Raw genomic sequence first — 24,559 nt, forward strand, 5'->3', positions numbered from 1 at the left:
CTGTGGGGTCTAGAAGCTGTTAATTTCGGAAGCCCATTTATAAGTATAGACTTGTCTGTGCGGGAAGGAAGCAGAAGCGATGTGATGACACCACTGCAGCCGTAGAGGGCATCGCACACTCATGAACAGGAGCATTAACCTGTTTAGGTAAAGAGGAGGTTGGAGTGCACACTCAGACATGCAGCTCAGTGAGAGGAGATGAGCTCAGCGTATGTCTCTGATATTTACACTCTGCTTTCGTACGCTGACTGGCAATAAGAGGAAAGATCACGCTGTCTGATGCTGCTATGATCCAAAGTAAAATAGCGGTAAATGGACTAATCATGATAAAAGAATGGGCGCGTAATTTGTCTGACCCTTGACCCCTCGTTTTGAAGAATGTTCTGCAGTAAATGGACAGAAGTAAGAAGATAAAAATTGGTCTTGGCTTTTCAAATAAAACCAGCAAAATAGACTTTAATTCATCATGCAACTACACAGACATCCTTTCTCTCAATATGAATTAACAAGGCTTCTCAATACAAAGTGCTGGAAAATAATCCTTTTTGATGTCCCGCATCATACACATTCAGCCATGCACGTGATTGATCCATACCTCGCTTGTTTCTGTGACTGGTTTCATGCCGCATATTAAACACATGTCATATCTAACCCATCAAATTAAGCACCTGGCAGTATATATACATCATAAAAGATACAGCCATTAGACAATCAGCAGCATCTAGATCATACATTATGTTTGTCATAAAATGAACGGGAATCAACAGGGTTGAACTGTATTCTTCAGCCTTCTGTTCTGGAATATGCTCATTAAATAACACGTTTCTAAACTCATTTTAAAGGGTTTTGGGCTACAGAAAATGGCTAATTGCATCTTGCATGATTTCCCAGGATCATTCGCCTGTTCCGAAGGCTCGGGTTTCCCTCAGAATTGTGGCAGATGGCATCAAAGTAGACGGAAAAGCGAGAGATCAAATTATTAAAGACAGCAGCTTTTCAGGTGCTGCACAGGGTGATGGCTGTTGAGTCAAGCTAACCTCGTCCGGTCCTTGTGAACAGCAGATATCCCGATTTAACAGCCATCAAACTGATGAGCAAACCTTTTCAACGCAACAGTGGAAGAGAGGAACACCGTTTCCTCCAGCTCGTTTCAAAGTAATACGCTGAACCCAGCTGTAGATGTGCTGTAAGTACAAAGGCTTGATGCAGCAAAGCTTCTAGAATCACACACTTCTAGCCACACCTGAGCTTGTGTACCACACATTCAGAGCAGCAACGGATGGTTCTGTTAGCTACAGTACTATACAATTACATCAACAAAAGGCAGGGAATACATTAACTGCCCCAATACAGATACAATCGTATGCAAAAGTGTGAACACACCTGGTGTCCCCTAATGATATGTTTTGTTGATGTATAAAAGGAATGCATTAACACATTCACACCTTAAATTTAGATGTATATAAAGTGTGCTTGAATTTAGCAAAGGTCACGTTTTATGTTTAATGTTAAATTCAGTAAATAAACCTTAAGTATGCAACAAAAAGTGCAGACGTGTGTTCTCTCTGTGGGACGAGTATTTACTTCACATAGAGAGTCAATAAGACGTGTACTTTTCCACACACTTTTGCATACCACTTCTGTATCTGTAGAATGGACAGTGCAATATGGCCTCAGTTTTCATGTGCAGTCTTCTTGGTCTTGGTCTGACTTATCTGTCCACACTGGTTTCCGCAAGTCTGTTATTCATGATGCCGAGAGCTCCAACTCCACCAGAGAATTCATTGTGCCGGTTAGTGGAGCCAGATGGCCGCGGATGTCCGTTGGCCGTCTCGGACAGCTGCTTCTGCATGATAGCCAAGTTGACCTTATTGGCAGCCAGGAAGTCTCTCATGGAGATCATCTCGCCGGACATTCTGCGCCCGTCTGTCTCGCTCTCGTTCACCGCGTCCGTGTCTATGGAGATGTTGCGAACCCTTGTCCGGAAACGTCCGGGCACCACTGCGTTTCTGCCCGGCCGCAGGGACCTTCCTGGACAGTGGCGGCATGGTATCTCCAACTTCTTAAGAAGCCAGTTGAGAACCTGCTTGATGACGATGGAGATGACGTTGAAGAGCGAGTAAATGCAGCAAGCTCCCATCAAGATGAAAAAGAAATTGCCCAAACTGTAGAGGGTCTGGCTGTGGTAGGAGGTTCGCTGACCACTGACCATGTCCCCGAAGCCAATGGTACTGAACGCTACGAAGCAGAAATACAGAGAGTCCAAATATCCCCATCCCTCCATGGAGGAGTACATGGCCGAGGCACAGCAGGATATGATTATGGCCGCCACGCAGAGGATCAGCATCACACAGTAGACGGATGGCTTCCAGCCGGCTAACCCGTCCTCTCCTCGCTGCCTCATACTTCCAGGACCTTGACCGCCATCATGAGGTAGCACTCCTTTCCTCCGATGCTGCACCTCATGGCAGGACTTGAGGACAAATGCCAGCACAGTTATGATCCTCTCCAGGAACAGGTTGAAAAACAATATGGTGGCTGCGCAGCCAATTAGCCCGTAGAAGATCAGGAAGATTTTGCCGCCAACTGTGGCAGGTGTGGTCATCCCAAACCCTGTAGGACACGAGAAGAGGAAGAGCTTTAGAGGCCAATTAGCTGTAAACATTGTAAGGAGGGCACCTAAAATGTCAACACCGTGTGTAGTGCCTTGGAAATGTAACATTGTTACATCGTTAGCCACATGGAAATCTGCATCAGCATAAACAAGGTCCATATTCTACAGCTTTCATGAATTTCACTTTCCCCCTGAGGTCCATGCATTTAATTTTCTCTTTTGTGTGTGTTCATGCTACAAAAACAATCCTAATTTACATTTACATGACCATTTCCAACATCTTTAGAATTCGACTGGCTCTGTTTATAATTGCTTCTTTTAGTTTGAAATATGTAAATAACATCTCTTCTAAGTGGCTGCTTTGCTCTGTGCCTCATTCACAAGCGGACTTTGCAGAAACAGTGTGATCAGGCAAGGTTAATCTGCTGCAGGCTGAAAAAGTGGGTATATGTGTTTGTAAAATGAGGGGGAAAAAGGAAGATAAATTAAAAATGTGTAATTTTTTCAAAGCAAAATTTCCAAATATGAACTTCATGGACAGAGAAGTAAAAAGTAAATTTTTAAACTATTGCTTGGGCTCTTTAAACAGGACTCGTTATACCATCCATCCATCCATCCATTATCCACCGCTTATCCGGGTTCAGGTCGCGGGGGAGGCAGTTGGAGCAAAGAAACCCAGACCTCCCTCTCCCCAGCCACCGTCTCCAGCTCCTCCGGGGGTATACCGAGGCGTTCCCAGGCCAGTCGAGACATGTAGTCTCTCCAGCGTGTTCTTGGTCTGCCCTGGGGCCCCCTCCCTGTTGGACATGCCCGGAACACGTCACCAGGAAAGCGTCCAGGAGGCATTGGGAACAGACGCCCGAACCACCTCAACTGGCTCCTCTCGACGTGGAGGAGCAGCGGCTCCACTCCGAGTCTCTCCCGGACGTCCGAGCTCCTAACCCTGTCTCTAAAGGAGAGTCCAGACGCCCTGCGGAGAAAACTCATTTCAGCTGCTTGTACCCGTGATCTCATTTTTTCGGTCACTACCCAAAGCTCGTGACCATAGGTGAGGGTTGGGACGTAGATCGAACGGTAAATTGAGAGCTTTGCTTTTCTGCTCAGCTCTCTCTTCACCACAATGGACCGGTACAGAGCCCTCGTTATACTAATTTTTCACAAATTAACACAGTTCACTGGAGTCTTAATTAACCTACGAGGATCTATTAACCTACAAACATCACAGCAACATTCTCCCCCTGTTTAAACAGCCCTGTTCCTTTCAATGAGAATGAGGCATAGTTCTAATCGAGTGAGGAGCAGAATCTCTGTTTTTAAGACAATTTCGCTTGGTTCTGTTGCTTCTTCTTTGTCATTTTCACCCTATTTACACACATGGGTGCAGCTCTGTGATTGGAGAGACTCAGACGAGGAGGCAGGACAGTTCTAACGTCTCTGTTCTCTACGTAAGAAGCAGCACAACATCAGCAAGACACATTTTTCCCATGTTTAGTGACTTAGGCCAATCACAGGAAAAAGACTGGATATTTGGATTATTAAAACATTACATCCAGATTGGGTCTGAAGATATGGTCAAACCTGCTTTATAAATGTTTTATTCTACATATAAAGCTCCAAGCATTCATTCATTCATTATCTGTAACCCTTATCAAGTTCAGGGTCGCGGTGGGTCCAGAGCCTACCTGGAATCATTGGGCACAAGGCGGGAATACACCCTGGAGGGGGCGCCAGTCACAGGACTTCACCAATCCACCTACCAACGTGTGTTTTTTGGACTGTGGGAGGAAACCGGAGCACTCGGAGGAAACCCACGCAGACACAGAGAGAACATACCAACTCCTCACAGACAGTCACCCGGAGCGGGAATCGAACCCACAACCTCCAGGCCCTGTGTGACTGCGACACTACATGCTGCGCCACCGTGCCGCCCTAAGCTCCAAGCAGACATGTTCGATATCCATTCATCAGTAGCCACACAGCTAAACGAACACAGCCTGCGTTAAAGCTCCAGAACGGTGCCGTGTTAGACCAGTTGGACACAGATGAACACTGTAAGTGCTCTATCTACGTCAGTGAAACATGTTTGAATTGAACCTGCATTAAATGGAATCTAATCTGAATAATTAAGCAGTTTAAATGTAAACAAAGTCATTCAGAGTAATTTGATGTAAAAGGCACCATTCTGGAGGAACGTATTGAGTCAGAATTATTCGGAGCGGTGGTGATTGGAACCAGCCATGCAAAAAGTTTAGTGCCTCTAAAAGCTTTCTCTCATAAAGTTATTACGTGAAATGGTTATGAATGTACGCCCTAATGCCTGAGACATTATCACAGGTTGGAGCCGAGGTTTTGGCCTAAAACCTGGAGAAGTATATACAAGGCAAATTAGTTCTACCAAAAAAAAAAAAGGGCATTATTAAGGGCACCCCCAGTTAATAAGAAAAAACGAATGCGAATTGCTTGTTTACTCACTATTGCTATGGCTCAGCCAAGACGGTGCACTAATGTAGGATAATGGTTAAAGGATCTTATTAAGTCATCATTGCTAACCATGAGTCATGGGTGAAAAAGTGCCTAAGTGGGAAAATAAGGGGTTCTGTAAAGATGGGAGACACTGGCCACCCTCCATTGCCCCCAATAGTGTGACTAGCCTGTCTACTCTACCATTAAGTAAGCTAGGCAAGGCAGTACTTTTCTTGAGGCACATCTACTGTCATCTAGGAGCTGGTTCCAGGTCTGTGTGGCGTAAAAACCAAATACCGATATTAGTTTGGGCTCCAGGCTCTAGGTATTCCTAGTTGACCCAGTCCCCGCAGATCCCCCGCAGGCAGCAGCACCACTATAAATTTGGTTCTGGTTCTGTAACTGATACGTATAAAGATTTTAGAACACACACAACAGATTTCTCTTACCGATCGTGGACACCACCGTGCCCACAAAGTACAGCGCTCCAGGGAAGTCCCACCTAGCTTTCAGTCCGTCCACCCTCACGCCGGCCATGCTGGCCTCCTCGTAGTGCCTAAGGAAGCTCTCCAAGTCACTGCGGCTGAGGTTGTGCTTCTGGCTGAAGTGCTCGAACCTCTGCATCCAGCGGGCTTTGGCCTGCTTCTCCTTGGGCTGCTCGAGGGCGGAGAAGACGGCCGCTCCACACAGCAGATAGAGCAGTATGAGCAGCGCCAGCATGGCGAACCTCGCCGTGTCTTGGCTCACGGGGGCAAAGCCCGAGCAGCCCGCACCTCGGCATGCCATCATGTCCCAGCTGTGACAGGACACAGCGGGGGGGTCCACATCCTAAAGCTCTGCACACTCGCCATCACTCGGGGTCTTCACGTCTCATGAAACCTGTCGTTTTTCCAACAAAAGAGGCACGAACGTCGGGGTCAGATTAATCTAATCCAAGGGAGATGGTCACAGACATTCATCTGAGTTACGTCAGAATGTCATGGAGGATAGATGGCTACAAATGGCCCAGAAATAAAGGTTCTCATAGCTGCTGTATGTTTGCCAATGTCTGGTGTAAGAAAAGTTTAACACTTCTAGACTGTGCATATGTTCAGCAACAGTAAGCATTGAATATCTTAATATAGCTCATATTACTTATTTATTTATTAGCATATTCAATAATGATAAGCCGTGTTTAAGCTTACAGTGTGTGTGTGTGTGTAAACATATGCTTCGTTATATAGTAACATTCACGTACACGTTTAATAACAGACAATTAAAACCATGCCCTACAGGCTGTGCTCATGTGTGGAAGATATTGACTGTGCAAATGTTTAACAACAATAGTTCATATTAATAAATCACAGTGCCAGATTTTTCCTGACAGTGACGACACGTAGAAAAGCATATGTTTAGCACACACACACCCACACACACATTAGACATTTATGAGGAGATCTCTGACTAAAATCATTTGCTAATATCAGATATACATAAACTGAGTGTATATATAAAGACATATACATTCAGGCACATGTTAACTACGACCAGCTAATGTCCAACATGGATCTGTTAAGCAGATATAGGCTATACATCTGTGTAGCAGCAACAGGTATAACTTCAGCTCACACACTAACACACAGAGCATATGGAAATGCTACAAAGGCTTGTGTGTAACAAACACTATATACAACAAACAGCAGTGTGTAGCACGTTTATAAGTGCTAATAATAAGCTAATATATAATTACTACTGTATCTCTTAATGAAATAGAGTAAATGCAAAGGCCTGGTTGAAATAGGCAGTTTGTGTACAGTGCTTCTAGGCTATGCATGTATTCAGCGATAATAAACATGACCACCACCTGTAGCTCATGTGGACCACTGATACATTAGACACACAGCTATAAAAGCATGTGACTGCTGTCTGTTTAGCAAGTCATGTTTTGGTCATGTCAGAGTTACATCACTGAGATGTGTAGCACCTGCAGCTCATACCCAGTGGAGGTTTGCTTAGTTCTATTTATTATGGGTAAGTTTGTTTAGCTGGAACAGTCTATGGACACATTTTGTACAGCTCTCTCTCTCTGTGTGTGTTAAAAGACTACAATAAAATCGTGTGCACACACAGACACTGCGAAATTGACATAGTTTGTATAGCATGTGTACACCATGCATATTTTCAGCGATAATCATTAATGCAAATGTTTAGCGGAAGGCTTTCATGCGTCTGTTCTCTCACCTGTGATGGGAACATGTATCAGAGCGCATCTCCAGTCTGAACTCCCCCCGTGAGTCTGAGCGCACAGCTGAGCCGGGCTTAACTGTACTGAACTGATGTGGTGAAGCAGCTGCGAATCTCTCTCTCTCTCCCTCTCTTTCTCCCTCTCACCAGAAACTTTCACAGCTTCCATGTGTTTCCCCGCCCCCTGAACCAGGATTGGCTGACGGTGATGGTGTCCTGCTCTAGGATTGGCTGTTTCTGCCGTTTCACTAGGAGCCAAGCCCAGGCAAAGAAACCGGAGGAGGAATGGCCCTGACCTCATTGGAGTCGCTTCATTCTAATTTTCTCCTGATGTTCAGCAAGTATTCACGGGTAGTTTGATTGTATTCTGCCCAAACAGCATTAGTGAAGTCAGATACTGATATTCGATTATTATTTCTAAATTCAAACGCCATTTTAACTGTATAGAATGGAGCTTTTTCAGTCCAGAGAACACAGTTCCACTGCTCCACAGCTCATTGTCATGGCATCCAGAGCCCTGTTTTATTGCATCATCGGGTCAGTGGATATGCGTAGGCTCAATGAGCTGGGATTTGTGACATCACAAACCACTGAATTTAAAAACATGCCCTATTACAGGACTATGAGGCTAATAATAGTCTCTGTAATAGACTCTTTAATAGTCTGGGGGTGAGGTATATCTTCCTGAATACATACGCCGGTGCACTCCTGTCTGCTACATTAACCTCACTCTGACCTCCCTGGTGTCCACGGCAACCGCTGGACCAGCCAGATAGGAGATGATGTCAAGTCACCAGGGCTTGCCTTGACCTCATGACCTTTTGTTGTTAGCCGGTGGTTCACAATGTGCCAGAGAAAAAAACAACAACAACTACAAGCTTAATGAACATCTGAATCCAAGAGGCATGAGGAGACACTCCTGGTTGTTTTGCCCAGTGCTGATATGACTCTGAGGCCTCCAAAAAATAGCCTTTGATTGTGCCCTGAGTTTAGTGAAAATAGCTTCAAATGTGATTAATAAAAATGGCATTTTATGGAAAACTGAATGGGATTAGGGCTTTACGGTGGCACTGAAGGGGTTGTTGGTGATGTGTGACATCACCCATTGGTGTGAGTTGCTGAGTGAGTGTGTAATGCCCTGTGATTTGCGACTGCTGCTTTCTCCAGAATGTGTTCCTGCCTTGTAACCCGTGATTACAGTTAGCCTCTGGACTCATTACGACAATGAACAGGACAAAGCAGTTACAGAGAATGAATGAATTGGATTAGAGCACCAAACATTCCCAAGAAGCATCAGCAGATACAACAGTCCATTCCACCTGGGAATTCTTGTTTACGTGCCCTTACCGAATCTCAGCGCGCGCATGGTGCCAGAGAAGCGTCCATCCTTTATCTTATGGCATTAATAAGAGATTCCAACATACATCCTCCGCCCAGTTCTGCCGTTACTGCTCAGAAATGTCAAGTGTCTGGAAAAGCACGGTAAAGTTAAACAAGATGCATGAATCACTAACTTACTTGGAAACTAATGTAATCCAGATTGCTCGAGTGCCGAATGTCATTACAGCTGGGGGTGTTTTAAGGAACGCAATTAACAGAATTCCCAGAGGCTGGAAGTTATTTTTCCTAGAGTGAATTGTGCTGAGACTAGACATTTTTCTCAGCTGATGGAGAGGAAAGAAAACAACATACTCTTGCCATGTTGGTGTTTGAAAAGGCAAATTCAAGCATATTACATCATTTCAACATTGACACTGCTGAGGTTTAAGGGGGTAAAGTAGAGTCTGGGTTTTATTGAAGGGTTTGTACTTCTAAATTGGATGAAATGTGAAAGAAATAAAGAGAACCTAGTGATTCTATTTATTAGGTGTATGAATAGGTTTTAAAGCATTTTTATGTAATATATAAATTTAATAGAGCGGCACAGTGGCGCAGCAGGTAGTGTCGCAGTCACACAGCTCCAGGGACCTGCTTGTTGTGGTTGTGGGTTCGATTCCCACTCCGGGTGACCCTCTGTGAGGAATTGGTGTGTTCTTCCCATGTCCATGTGGGTTTCCTCCGGGTGCTCCGGTTTCCTCCCACAGTCCAAAAACACACGTTAGTAGGTGGATTGGTGACTCAAAAAAGTGTCCGTAGGTGTGAGTGAATGTGTTGCCCTGTGAAGGACTGGCGCCCCCTCCAGGGTGTATTCCTACCTTGCGCCCAATGTTTCAAGGTTGGCTCTGGACCCACCGCGACCCTGAACTGGATAAGGGTTACAGATAATGAATGAATGAATGATTTCATACGCCTCATTTACTCTCCAGGACTTACATTATGTTTTTTTATTTGACACAGTTCTATAATGAAAACTTACACATATTCACCTCTCCTTGTGGAAAAGAGAATGTAATGTACTTTTAGGGAACACAACCAGACTTTTAAACAGTGTTGTACCTTTAGTGACAGTTATGTACCTCTACCGTACCTTTTTCCCTGAGAGTGTATCAGTGTATTATAAAGTGCAAAACAGCGTCTCCTGTAGAGGATGTCTACTTAAAGTCAGTGCACTGTGTTCATGTCAGGAAACATTGATCAGTTTCCAAAATTACAAAAGAATTTAACATGGTTACACACTGACGAATACCATGTCTGTGTGTAAACACAAAGAATTTGACATTTTACCGTCATCTTAATTTAAACTCAATACATATTTTTTGGGCCGGTCACGAATGGTCAGTTTCTACACCGTTGCTTCTTGCTGCTGCCAGGAATTACATCATTATTAAAGTCCAGCGAGAGAGTACTATTGGAGATACAAGCCCATGTCAGAGTTCGACTTTTAGAGATGTTTCATAGATGAAGTGTTATACTTGGGTCTTCTCCAGCCTTTCAGAGTTACATCACTCGGGTCAATCATCCTCGCACATATCTGGAAGATTGGAACAGAATTAATACCAGTTGTTTAACGTACATTGGATGGTCAAAGGATTGTGGACATTGTGGAAACCCTTAAATCCAAACCCGGAACAATTCTGGGAGGATTAGATTGGGACGGCTGATTAGTTTTGGATCACAATCACTACCCCGGCTCATCCCAATGATTTTGAAGAATGCTCCCTCAGACCTCTTCCACTGCTCCACTGCCCAAAGCTGGGACTTTTTTCTTTCTTTTCTTTTGGGCTGATGCTTAGCATTGAGCAAGGTGTTTTTTTAACTCATGCAGCAAGCACAGAACATTCAGTTACATTTCATGTATTCGTGTAAAGATTATACAAGCTGTTTGTGAACAACTGAACATCTGTGACCATCGTAAAGAAGCTGAAGGTGAAGGCTGTCAGAAAACATCTGGATTTATCTGATTGTAGTTTGTACCAAACCATCATTCCTGTTCTGGAGGCTGTGATTTGGACTTGTGATGAATCCTCTGCGCTCAGGCTGGTGTTCACTTCGCTTTATGGAAGGGATTAAAAATTTAAGCCCGAGTCCTGGACAGTGCTCTTGTTTATTCAGTGATATTTGTTTTGTTTTTTTTATCAGGTCTGAAAGCATTCTTCAGGCATCCACTGTGGTCAGTGGTCTGCCAGGCTGTTTGCTATTGCTGAGCTCACCAGTGTGCTTCTGTGTTCTGTTCCAAACAGCTGTGACCGACCTCATGTTTTGGCTCTGTCTCTGATTGATTTACTCAGGTTTTTTCAGCTTCCTGACGGCCTGCTTTACTGGCGTTGACCCTAGATGCAAATGCCCGTGTCTAGAATCAATGGTAGACCTTTTGTGCTTGTACTAATGATGCAACAACACACAGCTGGCCAGGAAACAACCAAACAGCCAATTATATCTTCCTGAAAATACATTAAATCTGCCAGTGTATCTTCCAGGTTATTGTTGCATTTCGAATACGAGTACAACACTCATGTAGCGTTACCTCAGCACTGGGGTCAAACACTTAGGAGCACATCTGCAGTATTTTTAATTAGGGGATGCGATAGCAACATATTCTAATGCAAATATACACTGAGTACAAAGTTACACGGACATACAGAAGCAACTCCAATCGTTTTGAGATGCAGCTGTCTGCTGTCCAAGGTCCTGTAGATATTTCCTCATTGGTGCAGACCCTCAGTGGAGGCTTTATCTGAGACATGTTCTGACATGTTCTTAGCAGGTTGATTGTTTCTTTTCCTATCCCCCAACTCCTGAAACTGTCATGACTCATCTCATCAATATAGACAGTGAACCATGAGTTCCACTTGAACAGCATGTGATTAAGCTCACAAAAGACCTTCCTAATATGACTGTGAATACACCAAGCATTAACCCATTCGTGTCCAACATCAACCCAAATTATTTGTACCATCTTTGACAATGGCAGCTGATGTACCTGTGCTTACGTACCTGAAAATGCCAATAACAAATTTACTGCTGAATCCCAGCATTGTCTTAATGTTTTGATCTTTGGGAATACAGTACATGCCTCATGAAACATTGTGTTGAAATATTGTTCACATCTACATCGGTATTTATGAGCAAAATATGTCAACACTAATAATATAATGGGGCGGCACTGTGGCGCAGCAGGGAGGTGTCGCGGTCACACAGCTCCAGGGATCTGGAGGTTGTGGGTTCGATTTCTGCTCCGGGTGACTGTCAGTGAGGAGTTTGATGTGTTCTCCCTGTGTCTGCGTGGGTTTCCTCCGGGTGACTGTCTGTGAGGAGTGTGGTGTGTTCTCTCTCTGTTCGTGTGGGTTTCCTCCGGTTGTTCTGGTTTCCTCCCACAGTCCAAAAACACACGTTGGTAGGTGGATTGGCGACTCAAAAGTGTCCGTAGGTGTGAGTGTGTGAGTGAATGTGTGAGTGTGTGTTGCCCTGTGAAGGACTGGCGCCCCCTCCAGGGTGTATTCCCGCCTTGCGCCCAATGATTCCAGGTAGGCTCTGGACCCACCGCGACCCTGAACTGGATAAAGGTTACAGATAATAAATGCATGAATGAATAATAATATTTATATCATTATTCAAAATTAAAATTAGGATTTTCAAAATAGTCCCATGTGATAAAAAGCTTGGATTAAATATAATACATTTATTATTTTAGACTTTTAGACAAGCTCTGAGATCAAACCAAACTTCACATCTGCACATTAATAAGTTAGATGGTGTGAAATGCAAAATGGCCAGTATAAGATCATATACCAAAAGCAAAAACCCAACTGTTGGTATAAGGAACAAACATTCTGAACCGGAGTAACCTTTCCATAAGGTCACACTCACTGCAAAAGATGTTACGTGGCTGCCATTTGGTTGTTCTCTCATGACAACGGTTAGAAATAACCAAAACGTTCTGAGATCAATACTGAATGACCTTTTTAGGATGGGAGTCAGAATTTCAGTCAAAGCCTAAAATGGAATCTACAAATGTCACAAATGTCCGTGTAGGCTTTGAGTGACATACATAATTCATAGTACTCCCTCAAGTGCCAGACACTCAACTGCTTTTTTTTTTTGTTAATATATGCAGATCTGAGAAGCAGTTGCTTGAGCAAGCTGTAGCAAACAGGTCTAAATCGAGCCTGATCAAACCATATAGCCCACTGGAAATCGTGCAATTATCAATGGAGGGTGAGGTTTCCTCCAACGGTTGCTAAGCAACATACCACATTTCCATATAAGATGACTGAATAATCCCCAATCGTGCTGTGTTTAGTCCTCAACGTATACGTTACGACGTTGCGGTAACGTGAAGTATGACACTGAACAGTTGTCGAGACAAATTTCAGAGAAATACCCAAAACCAAGCTGGAGATTTCTTTTATTCCCACATCATTTATTCTTCCCTCTGTTTTGCCTCTAACAGATTGGTCTCTTATGTTACAAAGCAAACACGTCGAGAGTACACTCACAGTGAAATGATTGCAATAAATGGCGTCTGAAATGATTGGTGGGATGCAAACTAATTCTCAGCGTTCAGATTTGAGCTGGAGCGTGATTATTCCAGCCTCGTCGCTCACAGCTGTCCTTCAAACCAGAAAAGAAGCACTTTCTGGAAAGCAGCAATTGGTCTCAAGAGGTTCAGTTTCTATATTTGCATCTTACTGAAAGACTCACCTTACTGAAAGAAACCTGCGCTATTCAAAAAAGAATTTATTACACAGCTCATGTGTACTGCTCAGGCACCAAAATATTACCGGTTTAAGAAACATTCAAGGGAAGGTAGTCACTACAGTAAAAATATCAAAACATACACAGACACTTTCAGCACTTTTACAATGAATCGTTTAGTAGCTCACAGTATTGTTAATAATGAAGTGAATCTAGGATTAGCACCCTGTTTACTGGCCTACAGGCCTCTAGATTATATGTGGAATATAGAGGTCAGTCCTTACAACAAGAGGAAACAGATCCTCCGTGTGCGTTGTATTTGGTCCACATCATTTTGGTAAGGTTTTCAAGAGGGGACCCAGATATTACCATGGGTGTCTGGCGCCTGGGTGTAAGGGATATTCCAGATCCACGGCCGATCTAAAAACAACAACAGGATGATACCATTAGTTATTCTTTTAAAATATTAACACGTTTCTCCTATAAATATGCAAACACGAGGCTGCCAAATTTGAACAACATTGTCCGTAGAACAGGTCCATCTGTGTTCACTAACATACAGACAAGGCATTAATTACCCTCTAATGTACAACAGTGGTTTTAAAGTCAAGTTGTGTTCACTAAAGTACATCCAGGTTTCCACAAGGTAAATACTTTGAAATTATTTATTTTATCATAAAACTGTTTTATACAGGTGGGTGGCACGGTGGTGCAGCAGGTTAGTGTCGCAGTCACACAGCACAAGGGGCCTGGAGGTTGTGGGTTCGATTCCCACTCCGGGTGACTGTCTGTGAGGATTGTGGTGTGTTCTCCCTGTATCCGCGTGGGTTTCCTCTGGGTGACTGTCTGTGAGGAGTGTGGTGTGTTCTCCCTGTGTCTGCGTGGGTTTCCTCTGGGTGACTGTCTGTGAGGAGTGTGGTGTGTTCTCCCTGTGTCTGCGTGGGTTTCCTCTGGGTGACTGTCTGTGAGGCGTGTGGTGTGTTCTCTCTGTGTCTGCGTGGGTTTCCTGCGGGTGACTGTCTGTGAGGAGTGTGGTGTGTTCTCCCTGTGTCTGTGTGGGTTTCCTCCGGGTGACTGTCTGTGAGGAGTTGGTGTGTTCTCCCTGTGTCTGCGTGGGTTTCCTCCGGGTGACTGTCTGTGAGGAGTGTGGTGTGTTCTCCCTGTGTCTGCGTGGGTTTCCTCCAGGTGACTGTCTGTGAGGAGTTGGTGTGTTCTCCCTGTGTCTGCATGGGTTTCCTCCGGGTGACTGTCTGTGAGGAGTTGGTGTGTTCTCCCTGTGTCCGCATGGGTTTCCTCCAGGTGACTGTCTGTGAGGAGTTGGTGTGTTCTCCCTGTGTCCGCATGGGTTTCCTCCGGGTGACTGTCTGTGAGGAGTTGGTGTGTTCTCCCTGTGTCCGCATGGGTTTCCTCCGGGTGCTCCGGTTTTCTCCCACAGTCCCAAAACACACGTTGGTAGGTGGATTGGTGACTCTAAAGTGTCCGTAGGTGTGAGTGTGTGAGTGAATATGTGAGTGTGTGTGTTGCCCTGTGAAGGACTGGCGCCCCCTCCAGGGTGTATTCCCGCCTTGCGCCCAGTGATTCCAGGTAGGCTCTGGACCCACCGCGACCAAGAACTGAATAGGGGTTACAGATAATGAATGAATTAATGTTTTATACAGAAAAACTAAACAAAAAGCTTGGAGTTGAAATGACATTTAGAAAATCAATGCAACTTAGAAATCTACAATTAGAAACAGAATACGGTGCAATAATATTCTTTAATTAAATGCTCTAGGATGTTCCACTGAGGCCAAAAAAGGCCACCACAGTGTTTTGACAATGCTGTTGTCATAAAATCACAAAAAACAAACAAACAAAAAAAGCCCCACAAAGACAGCTGACACTATTGTTCCAGCACAGTAAAAAAAACAAAAGGGTCAAAAATCTCAGTGATACTGTTACCACATATGTTTAAAGTTAGTCAACGGACAGTGTCTAGGAACAATGTGAACAGCTAATAGTAATTTTCCCACGTCATATGTGTGTCACCAAAAAATGTGGTGCTTGTATAAAAATATATAATATATAAGAAATATAAGAACTTTTTTTAATTTAAGATTTTTTTTATTTATATATATATTTTACTTTATTTATTACCCAATAAAACTGGGTATTGAATGATAACCTCAAATAATATTCACTGCCACGAGGAGAGATTTAGAAAAAGTTAAACCAACACATTCACACACAGAATATCACACTGGAATAATGTTATTAGGTTTTATTCTAATGTTGGGCGCTATTTGTTGTTTGTTTGATTGTCTTTTAGCAAATAAACACTTACTGCTCAGATAAATAGCTTTTTAAATCTTTAAATCTCATAATCTCTGGTGTTTAAAACATCTGAAAAGTACTGTTTTTTTTTGGCATGGAAATATTATTAAAATTCATCACCACAAAGCACCACATAACACCATTTAATGACACTTTGGCTTGCATTAATTGAGACTCAGTTAATAGCTTTGGATGCCCTTTTCCAATTCAAAAATACAGATGGGTGTCAAAGGAAAATATAACTTGGTTCCTCATAAGTGGGTGAGAGCGGACGATTCCAGGAAGGTGTGGCAGACTCCTGTAAATCAAAAGCTATGACATTTGCAGCCAACCGATCTCAACATAATTGGACACCTATGGGAGATTTTGAACAGACATGCCAAGACAGTGCTCCCCACCAACATCATTCAAACACGAAGCTGTTCCTTCGCTCCAGTACAGTTCTAGAAATCTAAGTCTATGCAGATTGAATCCGTGCTCTGAGCTCATACAGACCATAATAGTAAGACACTGGGTTTGTCATTCATCTGTAGGTTGCTTGTCCTTGCACTGAACTATTGCCTTTTGCAGAAGGAATGTGACTAGGATTTGCCGTTCCATGTTGTGTCACATCAAGCAAGCACCCTACCCCCACTCCAATGCACACTCCCACTCACTCGCCTGCACACACAGAGGTCTCTAATGGAAAAGACATGGTAAAATGGTAATGTAATATCACAAATTGCAAGCACTAAATTTGTGTTTTTTTCCCCTACAGATTCTGCAGATTTATTAGTCTGTGTTAACATTGATGTCAGACTTGTTAAAGCCAGGCAGCTAACACATCTGCATAAAAGGCTCCAGTTCTGAAAGATGCTTACAGTTGAAATCTTTACAATAGACAAGTAAAGAATATGAATATCTGAACATCTATTATGAGCTTCAAATCTTTGTGCAGAAACTACAGCACTTTTATAAAATATGTACATTAACCACAACAAACAAACCATAACACGGTAGAATGCAAGTAAAGAACTACTTCATATTATTACTGTTCTGTATTAACCCGGTCATTCGACCATAGCTACAGCTCTTTTAGTTAGCTTTCTGGTAACCGCCAACACGCTGTCTGTTGCTGGGTTCTCTTGCCTGACCCGTGGAAGCTTTTTTCACAGGACAATTTTGCCTGAACCTACTGACCTCTGTATTTTTATTTGTTCCCTTTGTCTGGTTTTCTTTCTCCTGTTTCTCTCATGCTTTGAGACGTCCTGCTGCTCTCAGGTGTTGCCCTGATCCAGCCCCTGTGTCCTGTACAAGATCCTGGCCTTGTCTCATCTACAGTATCAGGCTTGGCCATGGTGTTTTATCTCAAATTAACTCCGCACCTACTTTTAACTCGCACAGAATCACTGACCACCTCCTCCTTCCTCAGACTCATACATCACTAATAGTCTACATTCACATTACTATAACCGCTTCATCTGTCATCAGTTCACTTTTACTTCTGTCCTGTTCTCTGTTGTGTCTCCGGTGTGGACCCGAGGAGGATGGGTTCCCCGTATGAGTCTTGGTTCCTCCCTCGTGTGCTGAGGGAGTTTTTCCCTGCCACTGTTGCCCCTGGCTTGCTCATAGGAGGCTTGGACTCGGATCTCTGTAAAGCTGCTTTGTGATGACTTTTTGCTGTGAAAAGCGCTATATAAATAAAATTTGATTGATTGTTTGAACTACTGAAAAAGTATAATTCAAGGACACTGCTGTGTAATGTTATGTTTGACATATTTTAGTGGCTCCTAAACCTAAAAATCTGAACATATATTATTATTCTCTCTCTCTCTCTCTCTCTCTCTCTCTCTCTCCCTCCCTCCCTCCCTCCAGGAACTATGTTACAATGTGAAGAACAATAGTACATATATGTCTCCTTTAATACGACTAATTAACCTGTCTTTTCAAAATACTGTTTTGTCCAGTTTTCTGTTCTGAACATCACACCAAGGAGACTCCTGTACAGTGTTGTAAATGAAATCAAAACTACTGACGTTTTTATATATTTTGAACCTTTCTTTTAAAAATAAGTAACACAAATAAGTGCAAAAATACAAAGAGCTGCTTGGCAACAGGACTGCTGGTATCTTAGGAAACACAACATTAATGTTGATATAATAAGCCTCAGTGTCTATCGATAGAAGTGAAAATCAATCTCACAGTGCAACACCATTAGTGGATAACTGATATGGACGATGATTTATCAAACATGGATCCATGAAGCACAATCAGATCCATGAAACGTTCTTTGGTTACTCTTGGCTTACACTGAGGGAGACAAAGTGGTTTGTAGTGGACAGATGGAGGAACTTGATTATTAAAAAATAAATAAATAAATAAATATATATATACACATACACACACACACAGGAGGTCCTCGGGTTACGTCAGTCTATAGTTACGATGTTTTGTGGTGACGACACATCTCCCATTTACTGTATAAAGCCTTGTTTCGACTTAAGTGGTTTTGCGTCGTAAACGTCGTAACGTGAACTTCTTGTTTGGTGTGCGCGGCGGAAGAATACACGGTTACGCGGCTCGGGACCGAGGAGGATAGGTGTTAGGATAGGATAAGTGCTTACAGTATGTTATTTACGTACAGTATGTACGTATGTTCCGACTTACACCGAAAATCGGTTTACGACGCAACGTAGGAACGGATCAACGTCGTAAGTCGAGGACCCCCCTGTGTATATATATATATGTATCGAAATTTTCATATAGTAAAGAGCATTAATAAAAGTGCTGCAACAATATGGAACCTTTTTTTAACCTTTGAATTAGACGTGTACTCCCCTTGATGTTGCAACAGTAAGCAACTGAAAAAGAAAAAAACAAAAAATAAATAAATCAAACAAACAAGAAACTCGGTGTACAAATATTCCTTTTAACGATGCATATATTTGAAGCAGGCGCGGGTATCCAAAAACTATTTTTCCTACCAATGAGTTTCTAAGATCACACACTCCTGAGCAATATCTGGACCCAAACTGAACTTAGCAGCTGAGGGTAAGGCATAATACAAATGACTAAACACACGAGAGACGGTCTGCTCACTGTAAGCATCTCACTGCCATGCTCTGTCACATTCACTTAGCAGTAAGTTCTAGACTTCCAGAAAGAATGGAAAGGGCTGTACAACAGTGTCCATGGTAACCACCCGACACAATTGGATTAACGTGAACCATGAAAACAGATCCCAGCAGTGTAGCAAAACACCTCCATAAACACATTAACAAACCAACAGGGCTCATGAGTCACCAGCGCGTTGCTAAAATATATTCAAATAATACTGCTGACAGGGGAAAACTCTGCGTACCTCTGTCTCCCACAAGGCTCTAAAGCCCCTTATCGTCTGCAAGGGACCGGAAAAAACCTTTATTTTCAGACAAACATTACTGTAAAGAGGCCTGGGTGGTTTGCTTTATACTTATGATTATGAAATCTTTTCAGTACCATATTCTCGGTTATTTCAAAGTTGAAGGTACCAAATAGAGCCTGGTACAAGATCTGCTTTTAATACTGTGCACGCAAACAGCTGCACTCTCTGACTGCAACAACAGCGAACTGCTGCTAATCAACAACAGCAAATGTTACAGTGAATGGTAGTTTAACTACACACTGTAGAAAAAGAAGGCACTGCTCAATTAGTATAAAATATTCACATCTAGGCAAAAACGTTCAAGAGGAAAAGCAGACTCACGCTTTCAGAGGAAGCAGAACGATGCAGATTGTGATCATTAAAGTCTTACTGCAGATAATGATTTGCTCATGAAATGACACGGTAATTATCTAAACGATCAGCGAGAGGAACACTGAGGAACAAGCTCTGTTCCATTAAGAAATTTTCTCACTTAAAACTTCCCTTATTTGGAGCATCAAACTGATTCCAGGAGATATGTACTGACTGCACCCCCCCACCCATTCTACACCCACCCCCTGGACAATTAGCATAAAGCACTGATTTACACATCATCATTAACGCTAATTTCTTTTATTTTCACAGGCGGAGTAAATGCACCTCTGTGAAAGAATAGCAGCAGATCATTCTAATGGTAATCCATACTCTGTACTCCCCTGGCTTTTCCTGCAATGTGCAGGGCGTCAGTGATTGAGTGTGTGTGTGTGTGTATAAAGACTCTCATGGTGAGTTAGAACCCAATTAAACCATGCCTTCCTCATCATGGAGGTAAGGTGTGAGCAGCAGGGTCAGACACACAGCTCTGGTGTCTGTCTTTCTACTTGTAAAGGCTGACTGCACTCAAAGAGAGACAGTAAGGGATGTAAAACTGTTTTCCAGTCTTGTTTTCAATCAAATCTTTAAAATTAAAGATTAAAGTTAGTTGTAATCCACATTTAAAGAGTCCATAACACCATTGTTACTGTTTTTTTTGTTTGTTTGTTTATGGACATTTATCTAGGGTTTCCTCCGGGTGACTGTCTGTGAGGAGTGTGGTGTGTTCTCCCTGTGTCCACGTGGGTTTCCTCCGGGTGACTGTCTGTGAGGAGTGTGGTGTGTTCTCCCTGTGTCCACGTGGGTTTCCTCCGGGTGACTGTCTGTGAGGCGTGTGGTGTGTTCTCCCTGTGTCCACGTGGGTTTCCTCCGGGTGACTGTCTGTGAGGAGTGTGGTGTGTTCTCCCTGTGTCTGCGTGGGTTTCCTCCGGGTGACTGTCTGTGAGGAGTATGGTGTGTTCTCCCTGTGTCCATGTGGGTTTCCTCCGGGTGACTGTCTGTGAGGAGTGTGGTGTGTTCTCCCTGTGTCTGCGTGGGTTTCCTCCGGGTGACTGTCTGTGAGGAGTATGGTGTGTTCTCCCTGTGTCCATGTGGGTTTCCTCCGGGTGACTGTCTGTGAGGAGTGTGGTGTGTTCTCCCTGTGTCTGCGTGGGTTTCCTCCGGGTGCTCCGGTTTCCTCCCACAGTCCAAAAACACACGTTGGTAGGTGGATTGGCGACTCAAAAGTGTCCGTATGTGTGAGTGTGTGTGTGTCTGTGTTGCCCTGTGAAAATCCAGGGTGTATTCCCACCTTGCGCCGAATGATTCCAGGTAGGCTCCGGACCCACCACGACGGTTGGATAAGCGGTTACAGATAATGAATGAATGAATGAATGTAAACAGATTCTACCTATCTATTCAGTATTCCGTGTCTATCCAGTACTCATCAAGTAATCCAAGCTTAAACAGTCTTTATATCCTCAACATGAAATATGCTGCGGTAAACTAACATAGGCACAATATCTGAGTTTATGTAAACAACTCTTATTTGTACGTGGCTAATGTTTAACTTGTCTGTAAGTTATTATTCACAGTTTAAAAGGCCACAGAAACTCATTTGTAACACTTTCTGTGATGCAGTTAGCTGGCTCTCAAATTTGGAGACATTCCACTTTAAGTAATTCAAAACAGCAACAAGTAATTCAACATTATGGAGTAGTGGAATGTCCTCATCTCCGTTTGTGCTTTTCAATGTTTAGAGTTCTTTGTTGTCCAAAATAAAACAACTCCAGATGCCTTTGCTATGCTATGAGCAGAGTGAAAAGGCTAGCATACAGGGCAGACATAATTAGCTTTTTACACAATTACAGACATTGGAGCTTCGTAAACACATTAGACCGGTTTTGAGCACAAACAGATTGTAGTGTTTTTTGATTAAAATCATGAAACATCCTCTTTAAGATTTATTATTCATCAGACAACATAAAACTGTATGTGGGAAGGTCTTAGAGCTAGCCACACTTCTCTGGTGAATATTGCTTAACAATAAGCAATATTCTGCGGCACAGTGGCGCAGCAGGTAGTGTCGCAGTCACACAGCTCTAGGGACCTGGAGGTTGTGGGTTCGATTCCCGCTCCGGGTGACTGTCTGCGAGGAGTGTGGTGTGTTCTGCCTGTGTCTGCGTGGGTTTCCTCCGGGTGACTGTCTGCGAGGAGTGTGGTGTGTTCTCTCTGTGTCTGCGTGGGTTTCCTCCGGGTGACTGTCTGTGAGGAGTGTGGTGTGTTCTCCCTGTGTCTGCGTGGGTTTCCTCCGGGTGCTCCGGTTTCCTCCCACGGTCCAAAAACACACGTTGGTAGGTGGATTGGTGACTCCAAAGTGTCCGTAGGTGTGAGTGAATGTCTGTGTGTTTGTCTGTGAAGGACTGGCGCCCCCTCCAGGGTGTATTCCCACCTTGCGCCCAATGATTCCAGGTAGGCTCTGGACCCACCGCGACCCTGAATTGGATACAGATACAGCTTACAGATAATGAATGAATGAATGAATAATATTTCCAGATCTACTGGAGCACTCAGAACACATTTTAAAGGTCAGTACATTTAGATGGAAGACCAACAACCATTTTCTCAATTAAATGATATAATGCGGTCGGGGAGATGATAAATTAAGGTCCATTAAAATTTCACGTTGACTTTAAATTACATACATGGACTGCTCAGACTGGGGAGAGAATGATATTTTATGACGTTGTGGAATGTTTATATAATACGCTGAACTCTGCTTTTAATTAAATTGCAGAAAATCTGAATTTACATTTTAGTGGTCATTTGAGCCTCTGAGGCCAGATAGAAATTAAAAATGCTTCTGGTTTGCATTGAAGAGAAAAAGTGAAGACTTCTAGCAAAGTACCCACATCCTCAAACACTTCCCTTACTGTCTCACACCACTATTAATAACATAATACCGAAATAGTTGGAACTATTGGAGTTTGTCGACTGAACAAGCCTGGGACAAGGAAATGAGATGATGTGCTATCTCACTTTTTTCCCTTCAGCCTGCGAACATCAGCCAGGACCAAGCTCTTTCTGACAGAACTAATCTACACGCTTCTTTGCACGTACAACCTAGGTGCTATCTATAGAGGAATTGTGTTGCAGGGCTGGAGCTTTCTGATACACACAGCAATATAAAGGTCTCAGTAGAATAAACACGAGGAAATTAATTTTTAGCAAATGTTTCTCCTGTGTATGCTTATGGCTGCAGTAGTACTTCTAATATATATATATTCAGTGTAACTAAAAACATGAAGCAAATTGTAGTCTTATTTCCACAGAACTCTTTAAATATTTATACATCAAACAAAGACCTACATAATGAAAATACAGCTTGTTGTTAATATAAAAGCCACAGGTTCCATATGCATTTAGAGCAGGTTGTTTGATCTCAGATTAAGCCTGGAGGTACAAAAATGGCTAAGATAAGGTTGTTGCAGAGTAAAGTGAACAAACGTTCAGAGACAGATTCTGGATTCGTTCAGCAAAGTTAGCATCAGCACACTGATGGTAATCACGCTCTGACACGCTTTCTGACACGCTTTTTAAATCATTATCAATCATTATCCGATCTCTGATTAATCTAAACGCGATTTCAGATGAGGATGATTTTGGGTTCAATAAAGAGCCAAAACGCTCCATCGATAGATGAATCTAATTAGTTTTTGGTCAATCTTCACATAGTGACATTAGGCTACAACAACAGTGCTATCGCAGTATATTTGGCTCAAGTTTTGTGCTGAACAGTAAATTAACCATGCAATACTTTAAAATGTATTTGTAATTAATTAAATGTTTCTGTTCATATTAAGAACAACTAAGGTGAAGAACACATGATTTATATTTCATTCATTCATTCATTCATTATCTGTAAGCGCTTATCCAGTTCAGGTTCGCGGTGGGTCCAGAGCCTACCTGGAATCATTGGGCGCAAGGCGGGAATACACCCTGGAGGGGGCGCCAGTCCTTCACAGGGCAACACACACACTCACACCTACGGACTCATTTGAGTCGCCAATCCACCTACCGACGTGTGTTTTTGGACCGTGGGAGGAAACCGGAGCACCCAGAGGAAACCCACGCAGACACGGGGAGAACACACCACATTCCTCACAGACAGTCACCCAGAGGAAACCCACACAGACACAAGGAGAACACACCAACTCCTCACAGACAGTCACCTGGAGGAAACCCACGCAGACACAGGGAGAACACACCACACTCCTCACAGACAGTCACCCGGAGGAAACCCACGCAGACACAGGGAGAACACACCAACTCCTCACAGACAGTCACCCGGAGGAAACCCACGCACACACAGGGAGAACACACCAACTCCTCACAGACAGTCACCCGGAGGAAACCCACGCAGACACAGGGAGAACACACCAACTCCTCACAGACAGTCACCCGGAGGAAACCCACGCAGACACAGGGAGAACACACCAACTCCTCACAGACAGTCACCCGGAGGAAACCCACGCAGACACAGGGAGAACACACCACACTCCTCACAGACAGTCACCCGGAGGAAACCCACGCAGACACAGGGAGAACACACCAACTCCTCACAGACAGTCACCCGGAAGAAACCCACGCAGACACAGGGAGAACACACCAACTCCTCACAGACAGTCACCCGGAGTGGAAATTGAACCCACAACCTCCAGGTCCCCTGGAGCTGTGTGACTGCGACACTAACCTGCTGCATGAATTATACTTATACAAAAAGTATAAGTATAAAGGGGGAGTATTAATCAACAGGGAAATTTAATATTATAGCACCATGTTTCCCTTCCCCCTCCCACAACCCCCCACATAACATCCAGAAAAAGCCTCAGCTAATTAACCGTAATTCATAATTTAATTATATTTTTGTTTAATTTACATCCCTGTTAACATATCATTCAGCTTGCTTCCTTATTAGTGCTTCTCTTATTGATTTCCAAGAAAGGAATCTATATCAGTTCACAATCAGTTTTGGGCACAAAAATAAACATGGAAAAATTAAATAAATAAACAATAAATAGAGTGTGAACTGACGTTAGCTCCCTAGCTTACAGACCCAAACATATGCACCCATATTA

At 43.3% G+C, this 24,559-nt stretch overlaps 2 protein-coding genes across 6 annotated transcripts in view; both read right to left on the reverse strand.

Annotated features, from left to right (window-relative positions):
- Positions 1-449: 449 nt before the first annotated feature.
- Positions 450-5,900, reverse strand: kcnk13a (potassium channel, subfamily K, member 13a). Its single transcript, XM_066675662.1, has 2 exons — positions 5,527-5,900; positions 450-2,613 (listed from the first exon to the last, which is right to left on the reverse strand). The coding sequence occupies exons 1-2, from the start codon at positions 5,864-5,866 to the stop codon at positions 1,712-1,714; spliced, it is 1,242 nt and encodes a 413-aa protein (XP_066531759.1). The 5' UTR covers positions 5,867-5,900; the 3' UTR covers positions 450-1,711.
- Positions 2,493-24,559, reverse strand: part of tdp1 (tyrosyl-DNA phosphodiesterase 1) — a 52,555-nt gene continuing 30,488 nt past the window's right edge. For 3 of the 5 annotated variants that reach the window (XM_066675651.1, XM_066675626.1, XM_066675636.1), the window contains exon 16: positions 13,057-13,795. In XM_066675651.1, the coding sequence (XP_066531748.1) occupies positions 13,722-13,795 (74 nt within the window). In that variant the 3' untranslated portion in view covers positions 13,057-13,721. Of the gene's footprint in view, positions 2,614-9,954; positions 10,212-13,056; positions 13,796-24,559 lie in introns of those variants that run through there. The other 2 variants (XR_010803721.1, XR_010803720.1) reach the window with 2 other exon arrangements.

This window comes from Hoplias malabaricus, chromosome 1 (genome assembly GCF_029633855.1).
Source record: "Hoplias malabaricus isolate fHopMal1 chromosome 1, fHopMal1.hap1, whole genome shotgun sequence".
Lineage (NCBI taxonomy): Eukaryota > Metazoa > Chordata > Actinopteri > Characiformes > Erythrinidae > Hoplias > Hoplias malabaricus.

What these genes read in the sequence shown, in the direction of transcription:
- kcnk13a (XM_066675662.1), bottom strand. Translation starts at nt 5,866, where the DNA reads ATGATGGCATGCCGAGGTGCGGGCTGCTCGGGCTTTGCCCCCGTGAGC. An exon ending in CACGGTGGTGTCCACGATCG is followed by an intron (nt 2,614 to 5,526) that starts GTAAGAGAAATC and finishes CGTGTCCTACAG; the next exon opens with GGTTTGGGATGACCACACCT.